General features: G+C 39.7%; 2 protein-coding genes across 2 annotated transcripts in view; one reads left to right on the top strand and one right to left on the bottom strand.

Moving 5' to 3' along the window:
• BMP6 (bone morphogenetic protein 6) overlaps positions 1-1,464 on the top strand; it is an 87,291-nt gene extending 85,827 nt beyond the window's left edge. Inside the window, exon 7 of the mRNA XM_027676220.1 lies at positions 55-1,464. Within this exon, the coding sequence (XP_027532021.1) occupies positions 55-204 (150 nt within the window). The 3' untranslated portion in view covers positions 205-1,464. The remainder of the gene's footprint in view (positions 1-54) is intronic.
• Positions 1,326-25,261, bottom strand: TXNDC5 (thioredoxin domain containing 5). Its single transcript, XM_027676221.1, has 10 exons — positions 25,015-25,261; positions 20,461-20,610; positions 17,669-17,774; positions 16,298-16,394; positions 14,724-14,839; positions 12,447-12,533; positions 9,393-9,533; positions 6,541-6,623; positions 3,585-3,714; positions 1,326-2,999 (listed from the first exon to the last, which is right to left on the bottom strand). Exons 1-10 carry the CDS (start codon positions 25,221-25,223, stop codon positions 2,877-2,879), a joined length of 1,242 nt encoding a protein of 413 aa, XP_027532022.1. The 5' UTR covers positions 25,224-25,261; the 3' UTR covers positions 1,326-2,876.
• Positions 25,262-26,670: the final 1,409 nt, after the last annotated feature.

The raw sequence follows: 26,670 nt of genomic DNA, 5'->3' as shown, positions 1-26,670 counted from the left end.
GAATTTGTAAACAAGATACCATTGTCTCAGTTGTGTTTTCTTTCTTGGCAACAGGTTCATCTTATGAATCCTGATTATGTTCCCAAACCATGCTGTGCACCTACCAAACTAAATGCCATATCTGTTCTTTACTTTGATGATAATTCTAATGTAATCTTGAAGAAATACAGGAATATGGTAGTAAGAGCTTGTGGATGTCACTGACAAACAGTCTTCACGTGGACTCTGTGATGCTACCATGAACTTTCATACAACCTTCCCTGCTTTCAGGAGCTTGGAGAGAAAAGCATGTGATAAACCACCTTTCAGAACACCATGTATGTGCCTTGTGGGAGGACAGGGTGTGGGGGCCACCCCCTGGGGTGTGAACAATCTGCTAGACTTCTTACAGACTGACCCTATGCCACGGTGGCTGCTCAGCTCAGCGGCAGCAGCAATATGCCCACACATGCTTTATTTGGCTGGGATGGTCTTAATCTCACATAGCAGCTTGGCCTTTAGCAGTTGCTTGGACATGTGCTGCAGTTTTACCAGATGGGCTAACAACACCCAAAAAAAGTGAGGTCTTTTTCTTGGGGGTAGGGAGGGAAGACGAGGGGGAGAGGCAGAGAAGCTAAAGAAAGTGTTGGCACTTCAGTCGTAGAGCATACGCCTCATGCAAGATCGTTTTGCCCAGAAGGAACAGCTACTATGCCTAGGCTGTTAGTCTCCTCCTGACAGCTGTCATGACAGTAAGCATCCAAAATTGTGCCAAAGTAAATCTTTCAGTTCTCTTATGCTCCAAGCACTGTTTTACTCTGATCCTGCAAGCATAAGATGGCTTGTCTGCACCACGTGTTAGAAACACTGCCATGAACTCAGACCCTGGCTGGTCTTGCCAGTTCACTCACTGAACAGTGCAACTTTATACACTTGTTCTTATGCAACTTCCTTCCCCTCCCCTCACGAGGTGGCCTCATCTACTACCAGTTGCCCAGGAAGGAAGTCAGGACACTTCTAAAGCTGTAATTCAGATGTAAAAGTTTAGGAGCCATTCATTCTCTAGCTGGACAGTTTGTTTACAGGAAGACAGAATGTCAACAACATTTGCAACCTTTTCCATTCAACTCACACAACTAAAAAACTGGTTTAAAGGATATGCAGTGTAGCCATGGTTTGTCTAGCAGAAGCTAATAGCAAATTGTTTTGATCAATATTAAACTTGTATTAAATGCACTTACCTCTACTTGCATTTAAAAGGCTTCTTGTAAATACAAGCTATAATTTATTGCACTTGTCACTGTATATTCATTGTTCTGTATCATTTATAGAAAGACTGCTTTTTTAAAAAGTTTTTATTTAGAAAAATCTCAGTGTAAACAATTGTACCACTTTAATTTTATACAAGAAACTCATGAGATTGTGCTTCACTAGAAAGTTGTTAAAAATGTAATAAAGGCTTCCTGTAAGGCAGAAGTATACACATTGTTCCAATGCATCTGCCTGTACAACACTTAGCTTTCACTGTGACTTTTTCACCTTCACACATTTTTAGATTGAACAGAATCAAAAGTTCTGGACAGACAATGAAGTGAAGTACCAGGAGAAATTCACTGGTTTAAAAGTTCATGGATGTTTTGCCTTTTTTTTTTTTATAAAAAAGAAAAACAACCCAACTTATTCCATATGATGTACAAAACCCAGTATCTTGACAGATTAGTCAAATTAGCCTGTAGCTATCCTCATTCCATGAGTTTCTGTGCACGTGAGACAGCAGAATTCAGTCCTTGGTTTGCTGTTGCCTTTGTATCATGACAGTCTCTGCAATGTAAATTCTTTGGCTTTCATTAAATCTAACATGGAACCTCTTATGCACCAAAGAATAGATTCATATTATAATCCAAGATACTGCAAAGTGCGTGGCCCTAGCATTCAAACTCATCAATGCTTACTGGTTGGAAAAAGGTTAAGGCTCAAGAAGAGGGGGGGGACTATTTTACGCTACTATAGACCAGCTGAATGGAAAAAAATATTAAACATTGTCCTACTTGTTCTTCTCTAAGTACTCTGAATAAAGAGCAGGCCAGCACAAAGTTTGGATTCAGGCGAGGAAACACATCATCAGCTTGGAAGTCTAACTGATCGTTTACTATTAACGGAGCAGGTATAACAGCACCTATTATTCACTCTGGCTCTATAGAAGTAGAGCATAGTTGCACCTCTGGAGCTGGATGGCAGCAGCCTAGAAAAATCCACCTGACACATGTACACTGTGACATCAGTAATGTTCAGGCACATGTTACAGTACCGTCACTTTCATTATGGCTAGACCTCCCATGCTGAGAGGATTAACAGGAAACAACCAGCTCATGGGGGCCTGGTATCTTCCAAAGGTGTGTGTGTTTTCAACCTTTCAGCAGCTATATTAACACAAATAGGATTTAAGTACAGTTGTAGAGGCAAAAGTGACTCAATGCAGCTGTAGCTTTTGCCTTTCTAGTAATGGTGAGCAGTTTGTAAGGATTACTTTTTAACCAAATCTAACTTGAAGACAGAAATATTGTACTGCTGCCCTTCAGTTGGTTTTCTTAATGTATTTTAGTCTCAAAGGAGACCATTTACATTTCATTGCAGGAATGCAGAAATGCTGAAAATATTCCCAATTTGCACAGTAGCTACTTCTTAGTTTTCCTTCACACACAGGGTAGTATGTCTTTAACACACACACAAGGGGAAGATACCAATGTTTAGTACATTCAATTTCCTAGAAACAAAGAAACAAAAAAAGCCCCAATCCCTACCCCCACCCCCCAAATACACTATTTGAAAATTAGCAAAGATAGAAATCCCTCAGCCACTGTACAAAGACAGCCAGGGGCAGAGCATCTAGACTTTTATTACAGTTCATCCCTTGCCTGACGCAAGACAAAGCTATGCAGTGATTCAAGGTCTCTCGTTCCATTGTGTTCACTGACTTTCTTTCCGCCTCGGAAAAGCAGAAGTGTAGGATAACCACGTACCTTCAAAAGACACATACAAAAAGGAAACTTCTTAATAATGTTCAAACTTGTATCCATCACTCATATCTACCCGACTATGAAAAGCCACTGAAGCCCTCTCAGACAATAGGCCATTTTAATTTAAAAAAACCACAAACCCAAACCCACAGCAGAACTTTCAATGTCAATCTGAAATGTCTGAACATTTTAAGTGAATAGGATGATACATGTTCCTCTAGGCTCTTGGGATAGCAGCTCCAGCTCTGTCTTCAATTGTCTGCCTACCAGCACCGAAAGACTTTTTTTTTTCTAGGAACAGAACTTTCCCTCAGATACCACAAGACTGCCTTGGTGCTTTCACAGAGGGAGGCTTCCTAAAATAGGGACTTCTTTACCTTTATCCAATAACAAGAATGACCAAGTCTGAACAAACAGTCCAGGAGAGAAATGGTGTCAGCAGGTGCTGTTCTGAACTGCCTCTTTTTGGCTAACAAACAGCACGGTCACCAGGCACCTGGACTGCAGCAGCCAGTTTGGCTGCACGCTGGAGCCTCCAACATTTGGTACACCATACTATCCCATTCATTTCAGATCTTCCACACTTACAGAAAATCTGTTGCAGACGTTACGTTCCACAGTGCAGTCTACTTCTGCTATTTTGACATCAGTCAAACCTGGAAATTGCTCTTTGGCAAGATTCTCCCAAGTTGGAGCCAAGTTCTTACAGTGACCACACCTAGAAACAAAAGAGGGAGATTTGTTTAGCAGATATACTTTCCAGTTTATCTCTACTGTTTTACTGCAATTGCTTTAACTAGGTGCGTTTCCTATCTGCTAATGATTTGGCCCTCCAAGTCCTTTGCACTATTATGTCAGTAAATGAGCTAAGAAAACAAGTGATTTTATTTAAGTTAAGCACTGAAATACTTTCTGGCCTTTGTTAGTCTTGCCTAGAATGGTATTCTAGATGTCGGTGCATTAACATTTTACCCCACAAAGAAATATGAAGCCAAATAAAGACAAGCACAGAGAATATTTAACCGGAACAACAAAAAAAAAAGGGATCTCTTGAAAACAAACATGCTTTTAGGAAGGCACAGAATGTCTGTAGTAGAAATTAAGTTTTCAGGTAGCATATGCCAGTTATGCTAAAGCTACATAGCCTGAGTTTAATTATTTAAATGATATTTTAATTTCCCTATTAAATTTCTTCCAGTTTTTAATGGCCTCCTTGACCAATGCATAGTAAAGTATTCATTTTGTTTATATTTTGAACTTGGCTTAGCCAATTTCCTAACGTGAACTTCTTACTGCCTTCAAGAAGAATTCCCAAAGCACTTTAGATTTTAAAGCTGCATTGCTCATTCTGTTCTAACCCAGCTGCACCTTAATTGGATTATTAAAACAGCCCCATAATTGCCTTGAGGCCGGATCAGGGCATTTACAAAAATAATGAAAGATGTCTCAGCAAAAGTTTTCTTAATGCAAGCCCGTGTATATTTAAACCACCTTGTAAATACACAGTGACAGTATGAAAGCATTTCTGACCATGCACAAAAACTACTAGAACAGGGTGATTTTATGCTTACTATGCAAGTTAACATTAATATTTATCCAAAACTAACTGAAAGACAGAACTAGCAAGCAACATAATAGTGTTTGCTGAGCCCTACATAAGTTAATCCACTTGGAAGAGAATAATTTCATTTATACGGAGAGTACTACAACTGTATACATAAGCCTGACTTTCGGAGCTAAAACTAGGATACCAGCTATATAAATATAGGAAGCATTTTGCTAAACAGTAGCTTTCTGAACATTGCAGCCAGGGAGCACACACTGGTTTAAGAACTTGACTCTACATTCTGAACCACCACCGTTTCTTAGCCTGCCATCCAACATTGATCCTAAATGGCAGCATCCCATGAATATCTCATGAGATGCGGAGATGGTATTATTAATAAAAACTAATCAAAAAGGGAGCATTTTTTAATCTCAAAATTTTCCAGAAAAAGTTTCTCAGATAATGAACTCCTAGATATGCCAACAAGCCCTAGGTTCAGAAATCAGACTGGAGTTGCTTTATGCACAGGTGCAAACTGAATTTACCAGCCCGTTCTGCTAGTGGCACAGTAGCAGCAGGCACAGATTCAATCCCAGTCCCTCACTGAGCACAGAAGGGATGAAGGGAGTGAGGAGAGAGCAGTGAACGTGAAGGGGTGTGTGCGCTGTGGGTAGGGTATTTCTTAACCAAGTGGTGGAAAATCCTTGCTCACATCCAAAAGCAGATCTTTCAGATGGAAGAAGGCATAGAAATGGCTCTCAAGCAGCAAACGACACTGCAGTGAAAAGGGTGACAACACTGGAAAAGACTGCATCATTGAGCTTACATAAAATGAAACATTCCTGGGTGCTTCTTGCCTACAGTACTTCTTGCCTACATGCATGCCTACTGTCAGAGTTAATATCTTGATAAGCCTGAGCACATTTAAATATGAGTTGGATTTGCTTCTGTTACCTTGTAATGGGGCCTTTTACCACCCCAAACAAAAGATTTTTTTATATTTTATATACTACATTAATGGGATGGCTAGTGATGAAATCAGAGATGTGTTATCTTCCACACAGTGACATACAGCTTAATTTTAATCTCTTCCCCTACACTAGACTTCCTTCTGTTGGCTAAGAGACCAGGCAATGGATGAGCAAGATGGCATGCCAGTTTCATTAAATTCAATGGAGGCACAAATAAGATGAATTCTATAAACCAGAGAGAGAACTGATTAACTTTCTTTTTCTCTCAGAAAGGGAACAATAAGAAAAAGGCAGAAATATTTGTACTACAAGTTTGTAATACTGAGGTCTTACCCCAGCTGGAGTCCCAGGCTCTGCTGTATATACCAGTAATGGCAGATGTCAGATAGGACATTATTTAATTTCCCCCTCCAGTGCCTTCCATTGGGTGTCTACACCTATGCCATCTGTATTGGACACTTCTACCTTGGGTCACTATAAGAACATACTACATGAACTTACACTCTTAAGAACATCTTAAAATTGTCACATGTGCAAATTAGTTTTTTGGCAGTTATTTGAAGAGTAACAGGCAATTATCCATAGCTCAACAGCCTGTATCAAAACTCAGGTGCTTAAATGAGGCTTCCAAGAGAGGCTGGTTTTGGCAGGAGAGGGCCCAAAAGCCAGCATGCTTTCCTTTCTCAACACTGGAGATACGCTCCCCTCACCTCATCCTAATGAAGGGATAGGAGCATGCTAAGCCTGCAAAGAAAGCTTCACTCTCCTTGTTCCCCAGAACCTTGAAGCTGACACAGTAAAGCATCTCTGTCAGCCTTTCCACAGAGAGGCATCCCAAGAGAGCTAAAACCAGATTGAGCTTTTCTGCTGTAACTCTTGCCAACACACACATTCTTCAGTTAATTCACAGTTTAGATCCAGACAACAAATACCGTACTACACACAACTCTAAGACCTACAGCGACTAATGCCCTCACTGCTTAGACTAACAATAATCCTGAAACAACAACAGGCGCAAACTTCTTACCATGGAGCGTAGAATTTAATAAAGGTGATCCCTCTAGCAATGGTTGCATCAAAGTCTTTTTCAGAGAGAGAGAGCACTGCAGCCTGCTAAAAAAAAAAAAAAAAAAAAAAAAAAGAAGAAAAAGAGGTCAAAACTTCTTATATATACAACATCAGCCAATTTAGCTTTTACCTACCTAAAAGGGAAACTGAAACTGGAAAAGATAATATTATTATTAATATAAACAAGAGTAGCAGCAGTAGACCTCACTTTTACCTCTCAGCTACTTTCCTCCCATAGAGAAATGTAGAGAAAACTGTATTTCACACTGAATCTCATCCATAACTGGAGATACAGAACTTCCCTATTTTCAGGGGATTTGCCTGTATCCAAATTTTCAGTTGTAAAAAATCACCTTCATTTGAATACACTGTGTTTCAGGGAACAGCCCTTAGAGAAGTTGGCTTCAAGCACTTAATGGCCATCTGAGATTTTAATGAGGTATTCAAGGTGCATTAGTGATGTCTCAACAGCTGTTCTCCCTGCATTGCATACACAGTAAAAACTGTTACCAGAAACACAAATTTGCCTGTCAAGAGGATGTCATAATACCACACTTCTATGGATGCCAGGAACAATTTTTTCTCCTGATAACATCAGAAGCAAGGGAATGATGGGAAGACAGCACATTGCTTACATTCTCATATGACAGCACAGAACTGAAACTTCATTTTTTGTGTGAAACCCTTAAGGGTGGGAGGGATTAAAAACAAGTAAATAAATGTCATGCCTATAAAAGTTTCAAGTTCAAATGAAAGGAGAAGAAAAAACAAGATCACATCACCCAGTAAGTTTTATAAAGCCACAATGAAATTTGACATTACAAATTATCCAGCACCTTTAAACATTTCTCTAAATAACTGTTAGTTCATGAAATTATCTCATTAAGTTGAAGTGTTATTATCTCTAAAGAATTATTTAGAAATTAGAAATTATACTTTCTAATTATTTAATAATTACAAATAATTATATGAAGCAAAAAGTGAGCAGTAAATAAACATTCTTCCAGTCTGAATTTCCTAAATGGATATCTAAAACTGATGTTCCAAACTTAATTTACAATATAAGATATGAAATCCAAAAACCCCATAAGTAACATCTTCCCCATGATTCACACAGTAAAACAAATTTTAAAAATCTGTAGATTATTAGCAGAATATTGATGTGAACTATATAACCACAAAAATAAATTTAATATCAGAAAGCTCAATTTTAGCTTGGTTTCTTCAAAGAAGACATCTTATGCAATCACATAATCTGAGTATCTGCTGGTCATACTACCTTAACCCACCTGCATCATTTTTGATTTTAGCAATGTCTGGAAGAGAATTCTCATGGACATAAAAGTACAGCTTCCATAAAACAGCTGGCAAGTACTTGGCCTATGTAAGACATGGAGGAATCTATGCAGGGGCTCAACACTGGGACACAAATTTGGAGTTGGAACTCATTGCTTTTGCTGCCTGTGGTACCAGCTCTGTTCAGCTGATGGCAAATGCAGTCAGTGTTTGCTGGCTACATGGGCTGGCCCCTTGTTTCAAAATTCATGAAAACAAAACCAGTATCAAGGAGTCTGAAAATGAGCGACTAGGCAGCCATGGCATCCAAAGCTGCAATGTGAAGTTGCAAGGACAAGCTGAGTCCTACACTGTGTCTGTCTACTATTATTTGGCAGAAAAATCCCTCCACAATCCTTTCCTGTTTGTGTGTGTGCTGGTGAATGCAAGGCATAAGTGGGAATTTGTGTCATGTCTGGTTTGTGTTATTTCTATAAAAATAGACGACTAATTACTTTCTGCATTGTACTAACACCAGCTTGTTAGGATCTTCCAACTATGAGGTCAACTAAAAAAAACCAACAAAAACTGAAGGGTACGAAAATTACAAATCTATGTGGTCTATAATGTTTGGTAAGCCACTTTATGCAAGATGGGTAATGCTGCTGGAAAAATCAACTGTAAGAAGCTACATATAAATGGTATTTATATTAATATTATTGATGCTTAATTACTTAAGTTCATTCTACATCAGAAGGGAGTGTAAATCCCCGTCCCTTATTTTCTAGGCAGAAAGTAAGAAAGTACGTTTTCCAGACTTAATGAAAAATTACGCTTGAAAATCAGCCTCACCAATTTTTCATTCATCTCACAAAATGGCAGATGAAATGCCAAAGGGATTAGAAAACACAGAAAATTACAAGAAGTACAACTACGCAAAGGTTATTCCTGGCAATGTCTTGGCAACTTTTATAAGCCTGTAGCTCCTACAACCAAGATTAGAATAAGTCTCCAACCTCAAGGACTTTTCTTATCACAGGACACATTACCTTACCATATCTAGACTGGTCTTCATAATCTTTGCTTGTTCGTTGTTTCTGCAGATAGTTGCTAAGTATAGGACCCTGGCTTCTTTTAGGGGCTTAGCAGCATGCACCATCTCCCTGGTTCAAGTGAGAATCTTGCGAGAAATGTTCCTCTCTATAGTGATGAAACATGCTGTCATAGAGACCAGCGGTTCCATGGACCAAAAAGACCACATTTATGCCACTCTATCTAAACAATTTATTGCAACCATGAAAAAGGAGCCAGATCTTTTTTTCCTTCTCCAATTCATCAGTTTAGTAAAAGTATCATTAGGATTTGTGATCTGATTCCACTCATTAACAACTAAAAAAATGACCAAGAAAATATTTGGTACAGTTTACATCCAGAAATCGTCAATCTATCAGAGAGAGAAAAACTCATGGAAGACTTGGACAGGTTGCTAAAACAGTTTGAACACTTAACATCACTGCAAAGTACTGGAGCACTTACCTCAACATGGGTGGGTTCTGGAGGTGGCTGTGGAGCTTCAGCAGGTTTATCTGCTGGTGGCTCCTTACCAGAGCTCTGTAGTTGGGAATCCACATATTCTTTTAAGGAATCGAAGTCCCTCTTCCCTTTGTACTGGTCACCCTACAATTATAAAATAGTTTGTGCAACTGTGTATATGCAATTAATCTAGCAAATAAATAATTACCAGAAAAACATAAGATTGCCAAGTATGAGCATATTAATAATAAATATGATTATCTAGTTTTTAAACCTCTCCATGACGTTCCATTCACTCCATGTCTTTAGGTTTTACCTTAGATTCTTCTGTAGCAAAAGGGAACAATCTAAAATTTCCTTGAAGTGAAAGGTATTTTAGAAATGTAGAAGCAAATTTTTGACACTTTTCCACTCTGACCTTCTTCTCTCACTGTAGTCAGCTTTTTCAAGCTTTTATTTTTTTGAACCTAAAGCTACTGCAATGAACAATAACACATCCATCCCTGTTTGGTGGTGGTCTCTGTTACCACGTGAGCTCTGCCCAGTGCTTTGACAGGGCTGAAAACCTTAACTTGCATGTCACCAGACTGCAGGCACTCCTCTGGCCTACACACTTGTCACCCATCTCCAGAAAACCCAAATAGTAAGGCAGTACACTCTGGGCACCTAAGTTCACCTGGGAGCAAGAGACAACAGGTGCCTGCTGCGGGCAAACATTTCCAACACCACCACTCTCAGGAAAGTTAAGTTTTAACCTGCACATAAAGCAGTCAACCAGCCGGATCTCTGAGAGGCCACAGTTTGCTTTAGATGCTTCCCCATATTTCAGGTACTTTCACAACTCTACAGAACAAGAAATCAGAGCACTTGTGAGCAGCTTCTAGTCTCAAATCCACTGCTGGCCCTCTCCAACCTGGCTCTTGTGTGATTGCCCTCAGGGCTCTCTGTGAAAATTAATACTTATTTCTTTGTTCAAGATCTATCTGTGAGGTACTACATATCCATTTTGGATAGAACTCTTGAGATGTGGTCCCAGGAGGCATGGGTGACAAGATGTATCTCCACTTGCAGATGAGGAAGACTCAAGAAACAACATACAATCTTCCATACACTGGAAGGAAGAACAAACATCTCAACTTTCCTATACCTTTGAAGCTCCTTCTACACATTTTTCTTTCTTTGTCATTGATAATGTTACTTGTAATTATGTAATTCCTTGCACTGGCTCTAAGTGACTAAGAAAATAATATAAGCTGATGCAAGAAGCCTGTACCTACTGGTTTGTATCCATTTCAGCAGGGCAGGGTCAGCGCCCATTGATTCCTCCCAGGGTTTCTGCCCCATCTAACCAAAAGGGATGGTGTCATACCAGACTTCAGTTATGACGAGATGATGGTATCATGGATAACAAGGCTGGATGACTGAAGCAGTTCTCCCCCTTACTGAACAGTATCACAGCAGCCAGAGATTTTCAGGAAGTCCTGGACCAGACTGTTGGAAAGTTGTTGGGGTTGTTTTGTGTTTTTTAAAATGTATTGTATCAGGCCATGGAGGAACATGTGATTGCTGTGGCAGTATGTCACCAGGGAATACCACACTGCCAGTGGAGAAAAGACAGTTCGATGTGAACTGAAATACATTGCTCGGACTAATGGCTAAGCTTCAGCTTTACCAAATACAACAGCGGTGATTTTTTTCTTTCACTGCATTCTTGATTCAAATAACTCTGAGGAACTCAAAAGTCAATTATTAGAAAGGGTCAGAAAATTGATCTGGCTTGTCAAGGAAAAACTAACTTTTCTATATCAAGAGAGTATTGTTCTGGCAAATTATCTTGCCATCTGTAGCTGTCTGAAAAATAAAAATAAAGCAGGTGGGAAACCATTCTGAAAAAAACAGCAGAACACTTTACATTCTTCCAACTCACATCATACAAAGACAAAAGTTTAATTAACTGAAAACCTCTTGCCTTGGACATGCCACCGTGCTTGATTTGAGCACTCCCTCAGCTTCCAGTTCTGCTTCTGACATGTGCCAGGCACTGCTGCTCGAGAGGTAACAAGGCCACATACTTCTTATGTGAATCAGGCTGGGATTCAAAAGTGCAGGTGCTGCTTTATTTAAATTCCCTAAAATGCCTCATCTTGCAGGGATGCTCATAGCAAACCTCACATGCACTGGTATGTACTTGCGGCCAGTTTCTCTTTAGAGTGCCAGAAAACTGCCACAAGCAACAGCCACTAAACTGGATTGAGTAGCAAAACTTACATCTCCAATACTGTAAATGTTCAAAAAGGAATGCAAGATGAATGGGACAAAAAAACAACCCCCCCAACCTAGCAGGTAAGAGCTAGAAATGTTCTGGGTTCTATTGGGGACCTGTTTTTAATATCCATTGAATACATTTAATTAATCTTGAAATTGTGAAATACATTATAAATAACACTACGATTTATATTTAGCTTATTTACTGCTGTTCATGTACATGGTATTTATAAATATTTTATTTCCCCATAACTTCACAATATTGTAAATCTTTCAATTGCTGCAAGGAAAAACGTCAAGTGGGCCCACAGGATTCTCACTCACAGTGTCATATGAAGTGTTCAGATTTATAAGAGGGAAAATTTACATCTCTAGACATCACTCAGCAAATGGGCAACATTTACAGAGGACAACTTTCTGATACACATTGTGAAAATTACATACTTTATTATTATTTCTATTTCAGTTATGTTTATTATGTTCCACAGGAAGTAAAGTATTAGAATAAAGTAAACCCAGAATTCTCTCACATGGTAGCGTAACTGGAGATACTGCTTTCAGATTTATGAACGTTATACCAGTCATTTGCAAAACACAAGGAGCAAAAACCTCCAACTTTTATCTGCAGACAAAGTCTACCTCTTCCAGTACCCAACTGAACCTCCAACATTATTTCTCTCACAAGCAGACTTTTGTATATGCCCACTTGATCTTTTTTTCCAGAATGCAAGCACAGTCCAAGTATTATTCAGAAAAAAATGGTGTGATCTTTTGCTGAACTTGCAGACTCACCTTTTCACCATTCCTAAACCAGAGGAGTGTGGGATAACCACGAACTTGGGTTTCAGAGCAGACTTCATAATGCTGAGTACAGTCGACCTACATTTTGGGAAAAAAACCCCAAAACTATTCAGTGCTTAAAATAAACATACAACAAGCATCACAGCCTCCCTTGTTTAAAATCTCAGAAAAATACAGGAACAAGCAATACATGGCTTGGCAAAACTCAGTACCAAGTACTGTCTTGAGAATGATTATGTCTGCCTTCCAAACAGTGGCTTGGTTATATAATTGAGAGGCTCTGTGTGTGTGTGTTTGATTTATTTTTTTTTTTTAAGGAGGGATGAGGCTAGAAGGAAGTAATAGCAGTTACAAAGAACAACAAAGACATAATTAAAGATTTCAATTTAAAAGTACTTGGTATTCTCAGCTAATAAAATCAGTGCATGGACAATGAGACACAAAACACTAATGTGAGAGAGCTTTAAAGCAAAGACATATTGGCTCATTCATTTTTTGAAAGACTACTCTTTAAAGACTTCAGAAGACATGTCAACTATTAGAAAGTTAACTTTACTCCAAGGGAAGCTCCAAGTGCATAGCAACATTCAGTTCTAATACGTCATAAACCAATCTGTAAAGTTATTAGTGTATAATCTTTTTTGAAGCAGAAAAAAAAGATAACTTAAGCATTGCAGCCTTTGCTCAACACAGCACTTGTATTTTGAATTTTACATTAGAAACACTTTGCTCCAGATCACTGAAGATCAATTCTAAAGATTAAACAGTGTTAAGACACTATTCCTGCAGATTAGATGAAGGTCATGGTTCAACCCTCTTAGAAACAGCCGTGTTTCCTGTTTACTTACAGACTTACAATCTTAGCCAAGACATGTTTCAAATATTTTCACAAGGTATACAGTTACACAAAATTGCCTAGGCATCAAGACAAATCTTGGTGGCTGCATTACATAACAACTCTCCATAATATGAACTGTGAACATGACGGACAACTAAATAAAACAGAAATTTTGAAAATTCTTTGTTTATTTTTCTCCAGGTACCAGAGAATGGTAAATTCAAAAAGATACTTAAGCTGAGCACAGATTTCTTAGGACAGCAAACAAAGGTCTCGAATAAGGGAGAAATAGCTTCTGATACCTTATTCTCTAATTTTATATCCACCAGGTCTCAAAATTATATATATATACATACATATATGTGTATATATATATATAGATGTATGTATGTATGTCTTCTCTGAAGATCAACTGTGCTTACACATATATATCTCCTCTAAAATTAAACTGTGTGGACCTGCTCTGTACATCTACAGCGTACCTGAATTGACAGATTTTCAAAAGTATTAAAAATAAAGAATAAAAAAAAAAGTCAAGCTCATCACCCCTAATACAGCTGAAAGTACTGTGAGGGCAGAGGCAGGGGAGACAGCAGAGGGAAAGTCCCTCTGCAGGACTGACAACACTGCTGTTATGCAGTCTTTCTGATCAGTGGAACAACTGTGAAAGCTTAAGGACATGGAAGTTTAGTACAGTCAGATTTCCACTGTGGGCAGAGGGATTCCCATCATGAGCCACCTGGACTTAGGTATGGGTCAGCAAATAAAGCCAGTAACTATGATTGCCAGACCACCTCCATACCTCAGCACAGAAGTCAGTCCACGTACAAGTAACAAGCTCCCATGGTAAATACACCACAGAACCTGGTTATCAACCCTAAGAGAAATAGTAAAGCAGGACAAGATATCAATTTTTAAGGTGTAGGACCCTCTGAAACCTTTAAAAATTGTATGGGAGTAAGGAGTTAAAAACCCCAAAACCCACAAAGAAATAACTCATCATAAGGAGCCCTGTAGGGCTAAAGCTTGTGAAGGAACCCAGTGCTGTAAAGAACAAATTAAAAGTCACTTTCTCACTCAAAATAAATACTGAAGTCTAGCAAATTCTGACAAAGCAGACACATAATAAAAAGCAAGTCTCAAAATATTATTCCTTGCATCTGAAGTATTAGCCTTATTCCAAGCTCTCTCTGAAATACAGAGAGCAAGCTGTGTTTGTAACAAGTCCTTGCTGAAAATGAGGGAGTCCTGTCAACTGTAGATGTGCAAGAAAAAAACCCCTCAAAATTAAAATAGAAACTATGACTATAAAAGGATTTAAAGGTTGACAAAACAGTTGCTATTTGCAAATTATAGCACAAAAAACATGATCCTAGGCTGAAACATTTATTGACACAAACCACGTTTTCAACTAAGAGCACGTCACCTACCTTGCCAATCTTGACAGTTTCCGAATGCTCAAAGGCTTGAGCCAGCTGTTCCCAGGTAGGGGCCAAAGCCTTGCAGTGACCACACCAAGGGGCAAAGAATTTGATGAAGTGATTACCTTTTAAGTTAAAAAAAAAAATATTTAACTCATTTGGAATGAACTTGGCTGCAATTAAAGACTAGCTACTAATCTCAGCCTGCAAATTTATCATGGTATTTCCTGAGTTAAAGATAGGAAACACTGTGAATCAAAGGCCAGGACAAAATACTTCAGCAATTAGGTTTTCAATACTGTATGCAGTCCCACAGCATTGCCAAATTTCCCGAAAATCCAAACAGCTTCACAATCTCAACCCAACAAATGAGATATTAAAACTGATATTTTTAGCCTAACCATTTACCTCAATGTTTAATTCTACCAAAAGTCAACCTTGCAGGTGTAACTGCTAAGCCTCCTGTTAAATTTAGGCATTGAACTTTTTGTAACTGAAGTGAAGAGAGGACAACATTTATATATTATCATAAACCTCCTCAACCATCAGATATAACCATGAGAATGTCTCCTCTATGAAGGCAAATGGATACATAATAAAAATATTACAATAAAAATATTAAAACATTTATACATACACTGAACTTTACAATCTGAGAAGATATTAAAGTTGATAAATGCTTAGCATCTCCCTGATGGCTTAGAGGAAAACCCATTAAGAATTTTGATTTCATTCATTAAGCCCCACAGGGTGGGAAATTTTAAGTTAGATGCACAAAATGCTCTTTTACACTTGAAAACTTTTCTAATCAGTTCATAGTTACTTTAAGAAGCTCTAGTATCTACCTCACTAGTGGTATCAGATGGGCACAGACATTTAATTTAATCCAGCCTTTGCTTTTTGGATAACAGACAGAGATAGTAAGATCATCTGGTGGTATGCCAGCTCAAAGTTTGTATTGTAACATTTTGCTCATTCTCTAAAAAACACCATGGGGGGGGTTTAAAATTTCCCATATTAGGTATCCCTCCTCGAATTAATTTTAAGGCTTCCAGACAAAATATTTTTTGAAATGGCAAACAGGTAAAGTGTTTTGCCCACATTAAATTCTGGAGAAAGGAAGCTAAACAATATCAAATAAAGGGCCAGACTGGAGTGGGATGGGGGCTGTAAGGAGGAAGTGGGTGGATTATACTTATCCAGAATAACAGCCTGGGAGGAAGAAAAGCCAGCTCCTAGGGAAGGAGGAAATGGGACTTGCAAAAACACAAAGTAAGTGGCAAGGCTGTGATTGAATAAGGGAAAAGAGACAGTTTTGTTGAGCAAGCCCCACTAGCTTCTTCCCTGTGATTAGGACCATTTTACTGCCTTCTGAGTGCCATACTTAAAACTTTCTCATGGTCTGCAATATGTAATTAAACTACTGCATTTTTATACAGTTTGTAGTTTCATCCTCTTTCACTTGGTATTATGGGAAAACAATGGTGTGAAGGAGGTCCCCTGAAAACTAACATTCCTGGTGCAGACTTCTCACTACTAATGTCTCTGTAAGCAAGTTTCTCTTATAAAAAAACCCCAGTTACCTTCTGCTATGTGCATCTTGAAATTGTCTGCTGAGAGTTCATACATTCCCTGCTTAGGTTCAGGGGCTTTTGGTGGTTCCACATCAGATTCTGGATCCTATTCATGAAAAAAATTAACTTTTATTTCTCTTGTACAGTAAAAACACAATATTTGATTACTCTATCACACTGTCCTGTGACAGTCGTGTAGACTCTGTACCCTGAAATTTTAAATTCCTAAAGCAATGTTCTTATTTAGCTTGATTTAGGTATCTAATGTTTCCTAGCAAACAACTATTTGAAAGCAAAATGTGAAAAAGATCGCCACACAGAAAAGAGCTATCACAGTCAGTGGAATAACAGTCTTTCACTGTGCTGTAGTACATTCACAGAGCACAGTAATTGCTATGGCAGTCATCACATCACCATATATCAATACACTTAAATTACGTAACAGTCCCTCCATAGCATCTCACATCAGCCACATCTGCCATCACACCAGTTTCAGCGGTCTTTGGGTTATTTAAAAATAGCTAGTGCAAAAGCTATTTTCTGCTCCCCTAACACCAGAAGGAATGCTGTCTACCTAATGGCTCCATGAAGACAGCAACAATGGGAATAGAGCAAACATTTCATATGTATAACTTACAGCAAACTCATTGGCACTTCAGCAATATCAAGTGAATACTTTGTAGACACTAGGGTTAGAGCTGGAAAGAATTTTTTAAGAACCTCAAAGTACATTTCTTAAAATAGTTTAGCATTTAATGTTTAATTATTAAAAACACAATGTTTGTTTAAATATAATCACATTCTAACTGTGGGTCAGCAATCCATAAAGCTTTATCTTGATTAGAAACAGCAATCACAAATTTCATTTTAGGCAAGGCTTGGCTACTACATGTGAATGCTACCCCTAAACTCAAGGGTTTTCCTAGTGGTGGTATTAGCTTATCTTACTTAACCAATTATTTTAAACCTTTTCTTTAGGCCACAACATTAACAGGTAGTAACTGAGCTGAAGAGGGCATCCATGTTTGAAGAGGTAAGTAAGCCCAACACAAATGCAATTTATAATGTGTTACAGGTAAATTGCTATGGTCTACAGGTGTCAACTGAATTGACACCAAGAACTGTATCTTAAAATGTTAAAATTATAAACATTAAACTGCATTATGTACTGCAGTTTTAAATACAGGAAACAGAGGTCAGGTCACAGGATGACAGTTTTAATTACTACTCTGACTATTGTGTAAGCTGTTTCATATTGTGACCTGACTTTTATTCTCAGGAGCAATTTCCTCCTGGAAAATGAAACCTAACTTTAAGAAGTGATAGAAAAGTAAGTCTGCAGAAAAGAGTATTTCCATTTCTTATTTCCTTTTCACTTACAGATGGTTCCTCATTTAGTTTCTCCAACATCCAGTTTTCCAGTGCTTGGAAGTCCCTAGGGCCTTGGTATTTCAGAGGTTCTTGTCCTGGTTTAAGCAGCTTTAGGCTAAAGGATCAAAATGTGAGAAAAGAGTGAGGCAAAAATTTTCACACAGGAAACATTCTCAGAAAGCCAATGTGCTTTGCTAATCCATAGCAATGCAGCTCAGGCTGCAGTAACAGATCTCCTGACTATTAACATCAGCATCAGGCATCTCCCTCAGCTTAAAGGGTCATGGGTAGAATTTTTTCATTCCCATGTAAAGGAGATTTTTAAAACAGCAAAAAAGAAATACCATGTTAAAAACCAACATAGCTCAATATTACTTTGATCATAAGCAAGAGCACATTAAAAATTGCAGCATTTAGTTCTGTGAATCCTATTTCAGTTGGCAAAAAGCATCCTTTTTGTTTTGTTCACCTCTCTTCATCACTAAAGGAAAAATATCTAGCACTTATTTTCCCACAAATTTCTTTCTCACCTTTTGTTCCCCAACTGCTCTTGGAATGCAGAACTTTTCATGTGGTATTAAACTGATTAAAAACACACTGAAGCAAGTCAATAGGACAAGGAGATAAGTGACTGCCTGTAGGGATTCAGACTTCATGATTATAACATTTCATAATTGCTATCAAAACTTTTCCATAAACTATGTAAAGCTTCTACTATTAAATATTTAAATTAAAATTTGAACTATATTTGATAAAGGGGTAATATTGAATTCTGACCTAGCCTTATTTTTTATAGAAAATCAGAATTTCAATTACTAGCCCTCAGTTCCCCTTGCCAAGCTGTCATTTTGTACAGCTTCTTTTGTTTATTAAAATGTTTTTCTCTCTCTTCTTGTTCCACAGTCAGAAAAAATGAACATATGAAAGTGTTGAAAAACCACATAATGCAAATATATTCAAAAGAGATAGGAACTCCCACTGTCATTTCTATTTAAGGTATTCTTGAATGTTCCTTGTGATGACAGAAAGTCAAAATAATAAGCAAACAACAAAAATTAAACAAAAGAACATCTAAAGCACACCTCATGGAAATACTGCTCAAAATTAACAAAAAAAAAAGGTGACAGCATAAAAAACTATCTGCACCTTTATTTTCTTCAAACAAGGTTAAGTTTTCTCTGGTTCAGTTGACAGTATTTATTTTGCAGCACGAAATAATCCTGAAACAACTGTACTAACAAGTGCAGGGACCCGCTCAGCCACTTTGATTCTCAGGGGATGAAAAGGGGATGCAGCCTTTCCTTTAGCAGGTGTTTGGAAAAGCAGTGTAGGGATCAGCACATCCTGGACTTGAGACAATACCTCTGCGCCTGAGGAAGCTGTGAAATTTCCCTTGCTGGACAGTTTTAAAAACAGACTAGTTTAAAACTGACTCAGACAGGAAGAGAATTGATATAATGAATTCCCCTTTATCTCTGTTTCTATGACTAGCAGATGACTGCCTTGTTATTTATATTTTTCAAGTAGGTGAAAGCAAGCACTAACTATTCATAAATATTCAATGACCTTAAAAAGAGGGAGAGGAAAAAAAATGCAGCAATTACACATCCATTGATTTTTTCCTTATTAAAAATCTCTGCCACTCTTTCTGTTTTACAAGGAGCACCACAATCTAATCTATTCAAATATGCCAAGACAACCAATGCTAACTTTTGGAGATATTAAAATAGAGCTGTAATATGCACTACTTCTTGGTGAAAAGTTATTTCTAGTGGAACTCAGCCACACACTGCCCTTAAGGACAATTCCTATCTCAACAAGGACTATGCTATTAATAACTCTAAACTTCTACTCAGTCATACTCATCTGCATCCAAGTGGGTGCAGCCAGGAGCGCATGAAAAGTTCAGGCTGTAGCTGGAGTCGGCAAAAACACTGGACAAAGTGAGCAAAGGGAAGGAAACTGAAAAATACAGGCTGTGCAAGGGCTAGAAATTATTACATTCTCCACTTATCCCCACTAAGATGAGTACTTAATAAAGCAGTTGAAAGGATCCCATCCATTTTTGCAAGAAGCTTTAAAGAAGACACAAGTGAAAAAAAAATATTTTTTTGCTCCTTCTTGGCAGTTAAAAAAGTAACACACGTGTCTAACCCCAAAGCACCAACCTCTCATAGATAGTCTAGATCATGTTCTGCCAAAGTTGAGGTAGTAAGGCACACATCCCTTATAACAGGATAAGCATAACAACCTTAAAATACAAATTAATTTCTTCTAGACCAAGGTAAGAAAACTTACCTAGAAAAAAGTCTGTACAACATCACCCCTGCTATGCTAAGTAATACTATTTATCATTTTATGAGTACTAAGTTCACTAAGAATCTAACAGAACACCTGTAATTATGAATGTTGCAGAGTCCTGACAAACTGGTGACAAGTTATTTTTAAAAGTATCGTTACCAGAAACCAGCTCTATCATGCATATCACAGATGTATAATGTACTGCTGCCTGAGAAAGAGGTACTCCCAGAGAAAACAAAAGGACAATTCTGGACTTCATTTAAACATAGACATTGTCCAAGACATAAAAGAGTTTCTTGAAAAAAATGAAAGAGTAACAGTAGTATGTATCACATGATACTTGGCAACATGGTAAAAAGGCTTAAAATGAACATATCAGATCCAAGGGGCTACAAAGAAATCCACCATAAATACAGCTTAGAAGTTAGCTTCAAGAAATTGGCAGAGGATCATGGAAAACTAAAAAAGAAAAATAGGAGCAGACATCCTTTTATACTTACGTAGGGTACCCTCGTACGCCAAATTCAGAGCACAGTGGAATATCTACAGTACAATCCACTTTAACAACGTAGACTTGTGGTTTTTCCATGTTGTTGTATTTATCTCCCAAATCATTCCAAGTTGGCTGGAGACGCTGACAGTGTCCACACCTGTGACAGAAGGAATGAGATACTGTTTAATAGCTGCTCACGTTTGAAGCAAAATGAATCTATGGAAAAGTCATACACAGAACAGTAATTTTGATAAATTTAAAAATAAATTTTTAAATCAGAAGTTAAATCAGTTAAATCAGAAGTCTTCCATTCTCAAGCCCTGTTACGCTAAGCAACAGCAAATACTATTAAGAACTTTAGCATGCTGCAAACGCATCTCAAGTGAAAATCAGCAAGATCCGGTAACTTCTTGCTACTACCCTTTTACACTACAAATCCTATGAATACCCCCTGAACTTAGTGAGGCTATTAATAAAAGCACTGTCATTCTCCCAGCTTTCTAGAAAAATCCTGTGAGGCTGTCCAGTTTTGGTGTTTTTTTTTTAAGTTGCTCCCACTTGAAACAGTTTCACTTATACAAATGGTTTTGGATACACTTGTAGAAAAGTTGCATGTACTCACACCCTTTCCAGGTATTCTGATACCATTAAGAGAAAAAAAAATAAAATCCTGAGATTTACTTTAAGATAAAGAATGTTAGTCAGGCACAGTGGGTCACACATGCTCCCACTATGTGGAGGAATACGACCTCCCATGGCATCTTATTCTGAATTGTTATCATGAAGGAATACAATGTATTATTACTAAAATCAAATATTTCTTAAACATTTAACTTCTGAATAAAGTCCCTCCCTAGTCAATTCTTTCATGGAGCTTGAATTAAGAGGAGGATTTTAGATTCCTTGGTTCCTTCCCTGAGCAGATGCAGTGATTCTATACACCAAATGAATACTGGCTGGTGTTACAGAACAGAGCATGGAAAACTAGGTAAGGCAATCTCAAGTAATTAACCCGCTGTGTTTTAAGTGCAACAGAGCTGCCTTGTCCATACATAGAACTGTGATCTCTGATATACACACTCCTTTCCTTTCCTTTCCTTCTTTGGATTAGAAATTAGAAATAAAGCAGGAAAAATGTTCATATCTGAATCAGTAATTGACTAGTTAGTCATTCCTAGTTTGAAGAAAAAAAAATAAAATCAATATTACATAGAAGGAAATACAAGACATTTCCCCAAAATACTTTTTTTGAAATTTGTAAGCTGAAAAATATAAAAACCCAAGGACATCAAAATGAAAGAGAGCAAGACCATGCAACATTACATGCCTGTGTGATGGATGCAGCCCCAAGTACCTACACAGTCTTTCACTGCTACTACTCTACATTACATCAGTGGGGTTGGAGGAGCTGCCAGTTCCACATCTGGGGCTGGTCCCCACAATGGGGACGATGGAGAGCTCGGCATCAATGATGAGTCCTGTTCTTCCCTCCCTGCATGGGCTAGAAAGTTGCAAACATTCATAATCTCTGTTTACAAACACAAATGAAGATCCAAAAGAGACTAACAAGGCCATAGGAAAGACCCACCAAAAAAAAGAAAAAAAAAAAGAACCAAAAAACTAACCCCAAACCCTGCTTCTTGTACACCACTAAGGTCAAGAGGTATGGGTGGAAGAACATTTTTTGTAAGAGTTTCCAGGACAGGTCGCCCATTTTAATTCTGAGCAACTGTGTGCCACAAGCGCTCGTGCTCAGAGATTATTCTGCTGTGGCAGCATCTACAGAGTACCAGGCTGTTCTGCCTCATACAGGTCAGCATTTCTCCCACAGTGTCAGCATTTCTCATCTGCAACACTGGATGACAGAGTTCCTGGGCCAGGACAAGAAGGGATGTACAGGTACACAAGGAGAATATGTATCAAACCTGCAGATACTGATAAGCCCTCTGCAGTCAGTGGGGAGGACAGACATTTTTGGAAGCCACCAGTAGAGCTTCAGCTCTGCACTCAACAAGGGCAGCTCCACAGCAAGATATAGCACAAATCCTTATCCAATTAAAAATGTAGACATGTATAATGGTATAAAAAGCACAGGACCAGTCTTGCTCTGGACAAAAGAATCCAGCTAAGGTAAAATCCAGTCAACAGAGTTCAATTCAACAGCAACAAACTCTGGTGATTACGTCTGCTGCAGCTCAGCAGACTTCCAGAGGTTTACCAAGAAAGAATGTATGTTGAAATGATCTGTAAGAGTCAAAATAACGTAGTGACACTACTCATTTCAGATTCCTTCCAGCTAAGGAACCAGGAACCTTCTTGCTCCTCTGTAGAGACGCAACTGGCATGGTGAAAAACTCAGTATCTTGTGCCACCAAGACAGTAACCTGCTCATTGTTCTGTCTTCAAGGGTAGCTACCAAGTGGGACAGCCTTATGAATAAAACCTTATGACATCTGATAGCAAATGACTCTGAATGCTCTCTTCTTGGAGTATCCTGCAATATTTGACACAAATGTAGGACCACATGTGTACTGCCACCATTTGGGAGCAAGGTCCTCAGGAACATTTCTTCCAAGAATCTGAAAGAGAAGGGTTACATTAGCTCCAACCCAACTCTTACTGGAAGCATTGATGATGCAACATTAGCAGCATCCATATAAATCTGAAAGACAATCCTAGCTGAACAGTGGGCCCCTTACTGGGCTTCTCCCTTGTAACTACAGAGGGCAGTCTTTGAGAAGCATTAGGAGATTCGCACATCACCCTGGGGCAAGAGCTCCAGGACTGTCAGGCTGCCCCCTGATGGCACTGACAATAAAACTACTGGTGTGTATAAGCACCTCTCTCAGGCACTTGAATGTTCCCTTTGTTCTTCTCTTCCCCTTGGACTTGAAACCTGGCCCTGTTGCTGCCTGTCAGCAGCCAGGAGTCTAGACCAAGGGCCCTGAAGCCAAGACGCAGAGAGCTGGAGGACATTTGCTAAGGATGAAAAGAACATCCAGAGAAGGCTCAACAAGTCTGGGAAACAACACAGGTCCCTCACACTTAAGTTGGGCAGAGATCCTCAGCCCTCCCAAAGGCACAGCATGATCCAAGTCTGCAAGGACAGCACTCCCTTTGATTCATACCAAGGATGTGCAGCATACACTGGACTCTGCAACAGCCCTTTTGGCACAGGGTCTCTTACAGTGCGGCAGGATAAAAAAAACCTCATCTGGTTTTAGGGGTGCCCGTGAAACACCCAAAGTGTGGACAACCACAGATACCATCACCTGAAAGCAGAAGAGAACAGAAGCACTCCTGCTCTGCATGGGCATTTCTCAGGCCTTACAGCACTCTCAGGCACTACACCAGCAAGTCAGGCATCCTTCCACTTTTGTGATTTTCAGAGCACAAAGGCTCTTTGAAGCTTTCACTTAACATTTTCACATGGCGTAAATAAGTCAATGTTAATAACAACAACAAAAATAGTTCCTCAGTTTTGAAAGGAAATGCTTTTCTGCTGTTGATTTCAAAAGACTCTCATATGCCTAAATAGCATTGTATAGCAACAGATAACTTTGGATCAAAACATAACTTTTGCACATTTTTCTCTTATTTTAGCTAAATTACAGAAAACTTGGGAGAAAAAAAAATAAACCAACAAAAATACCCAACTAAACAACCCTAACAACAAAACTCTCCATAACCTCTACTGGACATCAGTAAGTCGGGTAAAAAAGGTGGGGGAAGAGGTAAAGAAAAGAGACTCTGAACAATCATTAGAAAGACCCAGAGATGAGAAGTACTGTCCTCTTGACCAGGAATATCCAGCAAAGCCTTGTTCCCTCATTCCTCTCAACCATTCTTGTGCCAAATGTACCAGTCCAGGACAGAAGATCAGCAGGTCTCTTGCAAACCTGAGAACTGTCCAGCTCTGCTTCGGATACCTGCGGCCTTGGGGACACAGCACTATAGTTACAGCTCTCACTTGCAAACTCGCCTTTAAATTTCATGACTGCACAGAGAACATGAAGTCTGCAATGAAAGCATCTGGGGGGCACAGGCTAAGTAAGTGACGGTCGCCAAACTGCAGCTGCTCTTGGTCTCTTTGAGGAACGGCGTGAAACAGAGCCCGGGGAGGGACCGGGGCTGACCCAGCCTCACCGATCGGCGCAGCGGCTCCCATCGCGGGCCCCATGCGGGGGGCACTGCCGGCTGCCACGGAGCGGCTCCGGGCGCCGATCGGTTGCGCTCGATGACCTCAGAGATCTTTTCCAACCCAACTGACTCTGTGACTCTGTGCAGGGGGCGGCCAGCGCGGCCGCGGAGGCCCGGGCCGGGCACACGCGAGGCTCCAGCTCCCCGTCCCCAGCCCGCCCCGCAGCCTCCGGCTGCCATTCCCCGCCTGTTTCCCCACCGCCCCCGGCCGCGGGGCTCGGGGCGGCGCGACCCCGCCGCCTCCCCCGCCGCCGCCCGGCCAGCCCCGCCACCTCCCGCCGCCACGTCAACGGGGAAGAGGCGGGCGGGAGAGCGCCGCGCCGGCCGGGCCGCGCCGGGCTCCGCCGCCCCGGGTACCCACCACGGGGCGAAGAACATGACGAAGTGTGGGGCGGCGGCGGCGCCGTGCCGCAGCATCTCCGCGCTGTAGAGGTGCCGCCCGTGCGGGTCCGCCGCCGCCGGCGGGCCTGGCTCCGGCTCTGCCCTCCCCGGGCGGCCGCAGAGCACGGGGCCGATCACGGCCAGGGAGAGGACGCGCCACCACGCCGGGCCGGAGCGGAGCGAAGCCATGGCAGTGCCGTGAGAGCGAGCGGGCCGATCCGCGGGCGGCCGCCACCGCCTCCCGCCCCGCCCCGCCCGCGGCCCCTGCCCCGCCCCGCCCGCCCCCCTCCCTCCAGCCGGACCCCCTGCACACGCACCCGCACCCGCACCCGCACCCCTCCTCCCTGGAAATAAAGAATATTATGAAAGCCTTAAGATGTTGTTTACATAACACGTGATATCTATTTTTATATTACATATGTATTAGACTGATGTATGAATTTATATAAAAATTTTAAATGGTAACAAATTTTTTGCATACACACGCATACACTCCTTTCTGGAAATAAAGAATTTTATAAAGGCTTTAAAATATTGTTTTATTTATATAACATACCTAATTTTATATGATTTATTAATTGGATTGATCTATAAATTTATATTGAATTTCTAAATCATAACAAATTTTATATTTTTTAATGTACATACTCGTTTCTGGGAAAAATAATTGTATAAAGGCCTTAAGATATTATTTATATAACATATCTATTTTTAGATCATTTATTAATTAGTTTGATCTATAAATTTATATTAAATTTTGTAACAAATATAACAAATGTAACAAATATAAATCATAACAAATTTTATATTTTTGTATACATACACACCCCTTTGTGGAAATAAATAATTTTATAAAGGCCTTAAAATATTATTTATATAACATATCATATCTATTTTATATAATATATTTATTAGGTTGATCGATAGGTTTATATTAAAGCTTAAGATAATTTTTTTTAAAAAATTGTTTTATATACACATGCACATATACTGTGATGAAGCTTTTTTACAATAAACCAGTGATAAAAAGGCAGGCATGACGTCACCGGCCCCATCAGTAGTCGTGCTGTGCCTCTGGGAGAAAGCCTGGCCAACGAGGTCCTCAGTCCCAGCTCCATGCCCAGCTGGGAAGAGATCTCCATCCCTTGTTTCTCCTGCCCTGCACTTCTTGCCTGCTTCTGGGGGAAGGGTGCTTACACTGCTGAGGGTGTTCAAGGCGTAACAGTTTAACAATAATCAGCAAATAATAATAATAATAATAGTAGTAGCAAATAATACTTAAAGATAATTGATATGAGATAGCTGCAAGCTGATATAACACAGGAGAGGGGGTTGTATTTCATAGAATCACAAAATGGTTTGGCTTTGAAGGGACCCTGAAGAACATCTGATTGCAACCCCATTGCCATGGGCAGGGACACCTTCCACAAGACCAGGTTGCTCCAAGCTGACCTTGGGCACTTCCAGGGGTGGGACATCCAACTTATCTTTTGAGCAAACAGACCTTGTCCTCTGCTGTGTTCAGGTCCCAGCCAGAAGGTTTTGCCTTAACTCAAAGCATGACAAGCTCAAGCTGAACCTGAAATGTAGGAGTAGCATATGTTGAAATGAGTGATGTCACATTGTCGAGGACCAA

This window comes from Neopelma chrysocephalum, unplaced genomic scaffold (assembly GCF_003984885.1).
Source record: "Neopelma chrysocephalum unplaced genomic scaffold, ASM398488v2 Primary Assembly neopelma1_26b, whole genome shotgun sequence".
In the NCBI taxonomy this organism is placed as follows: Eukaryota; Metazoa; Chordata; class Aves; order Passeriformes; family Pipridae; genus Neopelma; species Neopelma chrysocephalum.
Note: the sequence above shows the minus strand (reverse complement) of the source record. Positions and strands in the feature narration are given on the sequence as shown.